Raw genomic sequence first — 8,965 nt, forward strand, 5'->3', positions numbered from 1 at the left:
AATAGAGTTTAACTGTTCTACCCCTGCTGCACAGTATTCACAACTGTAACCCCCTGCACATCTGTTCCACCATTGTAATCCCCTACACATATGACTAACCTCTTCACCTGCCCCAACACTGTCCCCCCTTTAAATCTGTTCCATGACTGATCCTGATATCTGATTACATGTGGTATAGGTGTACCTGACACATCAGGCTCAGAGAGGCACTTTAAAATCCAATGACAGTAATTCTGTGGAATTTTGTAGATGACTATGAATAAATGTGGTCACAATTACTCGTATATTTTTTTTCTGGAACAAACTGTTTCTTTATGAGAAATGTGTCTGGGGTTCATCTCAATTCTATGACACAAAAATACACTTTAAGGAGCAAGTATACAGAATAGTATATAGCTCTTGTTTTCCCCCTATGAATGAGGTTTGTTTATGGACTGGTTTTAAGGGTACACATAGTTTAAAATATAAAGCTGAAGACATTATGTTTGTCCCCTAATAAAACTTTGAGTAAGGTGCTTACGCTCTACATATGAGGATATGCAAACATACAGGACAAAATAATCAATACATTTGACGCCACTACAGATTTTATATGTGCCATTATGATTCTGTCTAAGTGGATGTGATCTGGAAATATTGAAGGTTTAGCCATCAAGGGGACAATTTCCCCTGCAATCTGAGTATAAAGATTTTTGTATACATTTTATAATCCGGTCAATACCTTTTTTTGATGTTCCTGGGTAAACTCTTTGGTGCTCATTATTTCTTTTGTTGTGCTTTGTGTTATAAGAACAATGTATACCCTTTTTGAGTCTATTTATAAATCTGTGAATATAACATTCACCAAACATTCTCTGGTATAGAATCAAAAACTACCATTAAACACACCTGGGCCTTGAAATTTCTCCACCAGGGAAGGTTGTCGAATGTCAGTATCACTGCTTTATAAATAGACCTCTTACTGTGTATATAGACACCCTAACAGCTCAGCTTAATAAATGTATTTCGTTGCTAGTATGAGGTTTAGGATGCTGATGTTTGGAGTGTATTAAGACATGGACATGGTAACAGAAACCCATTCTCTTTTCTTTTCTATAACATAGTGGCAGAGTTTTGTAGTTTTAAAATAACTAAGTTAACTTAAGACTTGCGGTTGACCTTAATGTTTCATTGCAGGCTCAACTGTGTTCCTAACTTCTAACATTCAACTGAAGGTTTAGAATTATATATTTATCTGGGTAAATATTATCAATATGTTTATTTTCTCTCTACATATTCCTTAAAACAGAATTACAAATAAGCTATCACATCTGCTATCAGGTACACAGGATTAACCAATTGTGCTTTCCACTTGTTTCACTGCAGGAGAATGAAATTTGAGACTGGGGCCCCATTGACATCTAATAGGCCCCAGGTTCCTACCTAGGATAACATGAGGAGGGTCCAGGTTTGAAGACTAGCCAGGCTACCTTTTTTTTTTCTTATTAATATGGTTCTTAATATTTACAAAAAGACCTGTGAAAATTCATGATCAGGCAGAGAATATAACAATTGGTTTGCTACCTTGTAAAAACAGGCCTGGAGCTCCATCTTCTGGCTAAACACAAAAATAAGGCATTCATTTTTTATGTTCAATCAGAATATTTCTGGTCACTACACTTCCCTTTTTACATTTTCTAGAAGTTTTTTTTTTAACAGTTTGTAGAACTCCTGATTATAATGCTGCTCAATCTGTCATCTAATAAATAAAGCGAGTACTTGTGGGTTCAAAAAAAGCCAGACTTGTTCTTTACCAGTAATGTTCTTACAAATCTTTACCTGGTTCTTTAAAAATAAACAAAATTTCTATCGCAGGTATGTCATTGTAGAGCCTGCAGAATTCTTCACCAACATAAAATCTATGAATAGATATCTCTTCTTTCAACGCTTTTCTACTTTGCTAGCAGTCACCTGACTGCCCTGGCAGCGTTCTAAAGAACACTGATATTTGTGGTCACTTCCTTCACTCACACGAAGTAGAAGCTGGATGTCCGATTCTGTGCTAAGAACCTCCGGAACCAACTACGCATGCACAGGTTTAGATTTTGCACATACACAGTAGCGTTAGTAAAATTTTATTTCTCATGCCTGGGTTTCCAACCTAAACATTGGGTACCTACTGAAACCTGCACATGCGCAGTAGTGTTCTCTAAAATCCCATCCCTGTACTTGACTCTACTAGGCATGTGGACACATGGAACTGCCTCCTGAGCTCATCTAGTAAATATAGTCTACACTGCAATTTCTAAATACATGAAGACAGGAAAATTTGATGGGGAATCTTCTAACTTTATCCTGATTTCTTCTAGAATATGTTTTTAGGAATATGTTTTTTTGGCGATGGGAAAGTGGGAGCGATGTGTTCAGAGACACAGCCCACCCACCGCCCTGAGCCTGCAATTCCATATGGGAGGCATAGTCTGCGGCTATGGCCGGTACGCCCCCCCAGCACGGTCCTTCTCCTGACTCCGTGGGGGGATGGACCAGCCAGAGCCACAGGCCACCAAAGAATTTTTTGCAAAACAAAGTGGGCACGGGCACCCACCGGCAGTCTTTCCCTTGCGCCTGAACAGTGCAAGATTCGGTGATGTAGGAAGAACACAGCAGAAGAGAGAAGATGGCAGCACCTGGTGCTCCCTCTGCGCTGGGTGGAAGACGGATACCGGGACGACGCGGGACCTGATAGAAGAAACCTCCCGACGGACAGACTTAACTGCGGGATTGAAGGTAAGTGTTATTTTATTGTTTTGGGTTTACTTACACTTTAATAGAAGCCTCCCCAGCTGAGTCAGGGACAGATTTTAGCCTAGTCCTACTTCTGAAGTTCTAGGCAAGTACTATTTTGTCTCTTCGGGGCAGGGTCCTCTCCTATGTCACTGTCTCTCATTTGCAACCTATATTTAATGTACAACACTGCATAATATGTTGGCGCTATATAAATCCTGTTTATTAATAATAATATCCTGTATTTGTGGATTGTATAGACTTGACTCTTTCACAGGGTACCCTTATAGTATTAGTAGCTAAAATTTGAATCCCCTGGCTTTAACAAATTTAAAGATATGGGACCAATAGTATTATAGATAATATCATAGCATTCCCCTTTTAACCACTGTCTCAAGTATTATTTTGCAATGTGGATCCATGGCTTTACTTTTTTTTCAGAGAGTTAAAAAGAGGGTTGCCAGTGAGAGCATTGTTTCGACATTTCAGAAAAAAAATGGGTTACCTTTAAGGTTCCATACATCTAAGCTTCCTAGCAAGTGGGGTATCAGATTTGTTTGCTGTCTGGCCTACCTAAGTTGTTTCTCACCTAGGTCAGTATAACAAAGATTTGTGTCATGAGCCACTCTGTCTAATGCGGTTGTGTCAAACTCAAATACACAGTGGGAAAAAATTAAAAAATAGACAAAGTTGCCAGCCAACCTTGAAATTTATTGAAAAAAAATTGAAGATGCTTAAAAAAAAAAAATCTGCCTGCGCTAAACGTAAAGCCCCTGTAACTCCAAAAGCCTCCTGGCACCCCCCATGTGTAGCTATGGGGTGATTGCTGGAAATGCCAGACACAGCCAATGCGGAGCTAAATCTTATAAGTGGCCCGCCACTGGAACTCCCTCTTCATTGAAATAGCACAACTACTACAAATCCCGGCATTACTTTCATCTATAAAACAGTCCAATGCAGGGCCACTCATAGGCAGAGAGCCCACTGGTCTAAATAGTGATGACCAGAATTGTAGTAGCAACGCAATTTCAATTTAGCAGCAGGTCAACTGCAGTTCATATTTAGGATTCCTTTAGGGGAGAAAAAAAAAAAAAAAAAAAAAGACGTTGCAGGTCAGATTTTGGTCCACAGGCCAGAGTTTGACACCCCTGGTCTAATGCCCGTTTGTGAGCTGCCATGGGTGACTGTTGGAATAGAGGTGCCGCTTGCTTACATTAGCTAAATTGGAGTCAGCGCATAGGATAACTGTCCCGTGTTTGGAGCACCATATGTAAGGAGGGTGACCTCTGCTTCCTGGATAGAGCCCTGTAAAAGAAGGTACCTGCCCTCCGGGTCAGCTATTTCCTTGGTGCATTGAAATTGGAGACTCCTCCGTAAAGCAAGCAGTACCACTCTTTGTTTTGGGTCAGCACAGGCCATGTAAAAATTCAGATAAGTGTATTGATATTTTGGGGTCAAGGATGTGGAGAAATGGGTCTCCTGGATGCACACAATTTCCACTTTTAGGGATTTAAAGTATTGGAATGCCTTAAGAAGGTTTTACCAGCATCAGGCCCTGGACATTTAGGGAAACTAGTTTAAATGACATCCATCATGTGTATGAAGAGCTGTAAAAGTGAAACAATGCCAAGGTGGATGGGAAAAAAGACAAAAAAAAAAAACAGACAAGATCGGAGGGATGAAGTTGGGAAGAGAACAGGAAAAGTTAGTAGTAGTAAGGGTAATCGATCTCATGTAACCATGGGACCTGGGGAAAACAAAGAGTCATGGAAACTCATGTAGACAGTAGCAGATATTTAAAAATAACTAATTTGGAAGACCCAAAAGGGGGCTATGTACTTTTAAAATTTGGACTAATCACAACTTGAAGGCCACCTTAACACTCTAAATAATATAACTAGCTATGTATAATAACCAATAAGAACAGTGCTTGATATTTCAAGGAGCCCAAAGGACCATAGTACAGGGGCATGCCTGCCCAAGAATTACTGACATTGTATCTGAGGCATTACCTGAGAGCATGAATAGAAAATATTTTGGGAACCTCACGGAGGAGGTTCAAAAGGTATGGAAACTAAAGTCCAAACTATTGAAAGATAAATCCACTACTGAACGAGTACAGGCACAATACTGATAAATTTGTGAATTAAATCCATACCCATTATCAAAAGAATAAACATAATAAATATATCAAAGAACTAGAGAGGGATCACACTCCTTTACAGTGTGTTATTTGAAAAGCAGATCTGTAGTGGCACTCACTACATGAGTTCGACTAAATAGGGGCAACTAAAGGCACAAATATCACAGACAGTTGCTAAAGTGCAGCAGCAGTGACAATAGTGACCAGATGTAAGATTTGGGCTGAGAGCTGTTGCAATATTTTTTTGAGTTGCAGTTGGTGAAGCCAAGTTCTGGATGGCCCTCTGCATTTCCTATGGGTCTTGGATGGCAGGTATAGTTGGCACAGGGAATTCCAGGGCTTGAATTTAGGCCTGAAATTCCAAGATCGTGGCCGGCTGGTACATGCGGTTCTGAAGCGAGAAGAGCAGTTTAAAGGGGAACCCCCCCCCTATCTATAGGAAATCTTACACTCCTGCAGGACTTGAAGAAATGGGCTGAATGCTCTCAGTCTTTATATGGTAAGGGGGGGCAAAGCTGGAAAACGTTGGTACTAAGATCCCTGGAATGTTAAATGTCCCTTCTATCTGGCAATTTGGAGAAGACACCTTGTAAGGCCCGGATCAATACAGGTATTCCCCAGACACCAATCCCCCAATCTATGCCACAGTCTTGGCCTATAGAAGCCCCCACTCAGCCTCAGGAGACTGGTTTTGTCTTCCAGCACTCAGTTGCCCCCCAGACTTGGTGTCTGGAGATAGGCCAGCAGCCCAACAATGCAGAGTACAGAGCCACAAATGCAGAGTAAGAAGTGACAGGAAATCCAAAAACTAGCCAAGGTAAGAAGTGACAGGAAATCCAAAAACTAGCCAAGGTAAAAAAAAAAAAAAACACAAGAAATCAGTCCATCCAGCAAAGTACAAGGGGGGAAGGCAAAAATAAATTTGGGGTCACAAGCAGAGGTCAGTCCAGGGAGAGTTCAAATGAATAGCCAGAACCAGGCACAGGTCAGTAACAGAGAAAACTCACATACCTACTCCAACACAGGTAAGACAGAAGGCAGACACCATACCAGGCACCTCTGACTAGGGGGCAGAGAGGCTATAAAGCCCCAGCAGCCAATGACAGCCTGGGATTAACAGGAACTACTCTGCTAATCAGCTACACACAACTCAATTCCCTTCAGCTGTGCAGCCTCAGTGCAGAGGATGCTGAGGGAAACCTCAGCCACAGGAATGCTGCAATCTACAGGGCAAATAATCCTGCAACCCCAGTGCTACCGTGAGCGCAGCCGCCTGGAGGGAATAGGCTGCGCACCCTCCTGTGGTGAGGTATTGCCTGGGATCTTATGCCCAGAGAGTGCCTCCTAACACTCCTTGGTTTGAAAATAGTACATCGCTATAACTATATCCCTAGGGTGGCCATCCGACCTTTTTCGACCTAGGGCACGATGTACACGATCCACTTCCAGGCGATCGACAGGAATGACAGGTAGCAATACTTGGAATAGAGCCATTACAGTACCTTGTAGGTCCTCAACGCTTTCTGGAGTGCCTCTAATTCGAAGGTTACTGCGCCTTGCCCGATTCCCCCCATCCTCCTGTTTAGCTTTGAGGCTTTGTAGCTCCCCTTGGAGGACCTCTATATCCGAGGTATGAGCGAGCAGGAGGACCCTGGTAGAGGCATCCATTCTGTTCTCCAGGGAGGTTGTTTGTGTGCCGACGGATTGGTTGTCCTTTGATCCTCGGATTAAGTGCTCCGAGAGTTGCTTAGAGGCTGTAAAGATCTTTCCACATGATGGCATGCATTTCTGTTAGTAGAGCCCGATTTCCTCCAGTGGGTGAGTTAGGCTGTGTTCTTGAGGAATACATCAAAGAAGGTAGGGGGTCTTAGAAATAGGTTGGGTGGTCCAATAGTAGGTGAAGAGAATTGCTTCCAATAAGAGGTTATACATACCTATACATTGTTTAGTATATGGCAGAGTAAAGAGTTTTGATATCTCTTCCTGGACATCCTAGAGATATGCACCAGGTTCCTGGTGGCATCTCCAAAACATTGGTGGGTGATCCAGATAAATCATAGAAAGGGCATCAGGCATTGCATACCAACAGGTCAATAGTTTTTGGTATCAATGGGACAATAAATCTTGGTATTTAAAAATGATGGAAGCTTTATGACCAAAATGTAACATATGAATGGGCTGTTGAAAAGTAAAAGTCATATTGTGATCATGCTTCTATTTTTAAATGAAAGAAGGAACTGAGGGGGTCTGAGCATCCAGGAGCAGCTTTTATGCAACAGATAAAGTACCCAGTCAAGGTGGGAATGGGGTTGGGCCGTTAGAATGGGTATGTTACCAGTTGTGTGACTTGCATTGAGCTGGGCATTGAAACAGATACAAGGGTGTGTGCTTGCAGGCAACCGGGGTTCCTACAGAGGTTAGTAGGGGTTTCTTTGGCTGATTGACTTGCCAGTAGCAGTGATCGCTTAGTTGGATGGGCAATGCCACTTGTTAGTCGTCAGCCTGACATAAAAACTCTTTAGGCTATCTGTGAGGGGGGCATTCTCTGGGCACCACGTGTAAGGGAGGGGTGTTTGGTCGTTACTGTAAAGCTGCGTACACACTTGCAATTTTTGTCGTTGGAAAGGATCTTTCACGATCCTTTCCAACGACAAGGGGCTGCACGATTCATGAACGGTGCTGTACATACAGCACCGTTTTTGCTCTATGGAGAGGGGAGGGGGAGAGCGACGGAGCGGCACCCTGCTGCGCGCTCTCCCCCTTCCCTTGCATTAGAATTGGTCGTCGTCCATCGTCCGTGGATCCGCCAGGACGGTCGTTCGGATGATGGACGACACCGACTGTACACACGGCAGATTTTCGGCCGATATCTGGCCGATGCCGATTATCGGGCGTGTGTACGGGGCTTTAAAGAGCCCTCTTTCCACTGACCACTAATGTACAATGCATTTTTTAATTGACTTCTTTTGGTTTGAGCAGGGCTTCCCCAAAGCCTGCAAGCTATTTTCTTAGGGGTAAAATGATTGGAAAGGGTAAATAGAGAGCTATAGCTGCAAACATCAAATCTCAGTAACAACATTATTAATTATATCACCAGCCATACATTGCTTTGTACCCATGGTACAATATTGACATTGTAATGTGGCCTTTAAACAGGAATTGTAGAGTTTTTTTTAATAGAAAATCAACATTTGCACAAAGCTTTGTCTATGTTTGCTTATCAGCTGTATTTTTGCAGTTTTCATTAAGGGGCCATTATACAGCATGTGTAAAATGCTTATGTGACGTGTTTAATTTTATAAAGAATATTAACATTTATTGGCATAATAAACGTCCCACACTTAGTAATGTAACCACAGTTACCCCTATATGGTGGCTTTTATTCTCTCTCCAACACGGTAATGTTCTCTCCTGTACGTTGTAAAGTACTGAATGAGAAGCTCCTTGCGCATGCGCGTTGCCCGGGGGAAAAAAAAAGATGGCGCACACGGAAGGCGCCTTTTATTGATGTAACCGATGAGCGCGAATTTACGACGGTGGAAAGTAAGAGGAAGCGGCTGGGAGTGATTCGGCAACATGGAGGAGGACACAGACGCCCCCCAGGAAAGGGAGACTAAAGTGAGTAGATAGGGATGATTAGGTATCGCCGGATGTATCTAGGTTGGGGGGTAACACAACTGGTGGCGAATATGCTGAGCGTATTATTCCCACAGTGGCTGTCAGTATGGCATTATGGCACTACTACTCCCACCATGGACGGCTGCATGGAAAGCTGGGCGTACTATTCCCATTACAGCTAAGTGCTGGGAGTATTGTGACCCCCACAGCCGGCAGATTGGAATGCTGGCAGTATTGTGTTGTCAGGAATACATTCACAATAGATTTTGATGTTGTCAGTACATGTTTTGGGTTCTTCCTGTCCACACATGACTAGTGCTGAGGGTCAGTCTCTGCTAAATGCCATGAATGTTGTGATATTTAAGAAGCAGCAGCTCTGATTACTACCGTGTTTCCCCGAAAATAAGACACTGTCTTATATTTTTTTGGGCTTCCAAAAAC

At 42.6% G+C, this 8,965-nt stretch overlaps 1 protein-coding gene across 2 annotated transcripts in view; it reads left to right on the plus strand.

Annotated features, from left to right (window-relative positions):
- Nucleotides 1-8,375: 8,375 nt before the first annotated feature.
- Nucleotides 8,376-8,965, plus strand: part of NUP214 (nucleoporin 214) — a 48,424-nt gene continuing 47,834 nt past the window's right edge. For both annotated transcript variants that reach the window (XM_072412352.1, XM_072412353.1), the window contains exon 1: nucleotides 8,376-8,524. In XM_072412352.1, coding sequence (XP_072268453.1) covers nucleotides 8,483-8,524 — 42 coding nt within the window. In that variant the 5' untranslated portion in view covers nucleotides 8,376-8,482. The remainder of the gene's footprint in view (nucleotides 8,525-8,965) is intronic.

The sequence above is a fragment of the Pyxicephalus adspersus genome, chromosome 5 (genome assembly GCF_032062135.1).
Source record: "Pyxicephalus adspersus chromosome 5, UCB_Pads_2.0, whole genome shotgun sequence".
Lineage (NCBI taxonomy): Eukaryota > Metazoa > Chordata > Amphibia > Anura > Pyxicephalidae > Pyxicephalus > Pyxicephalus adspersus.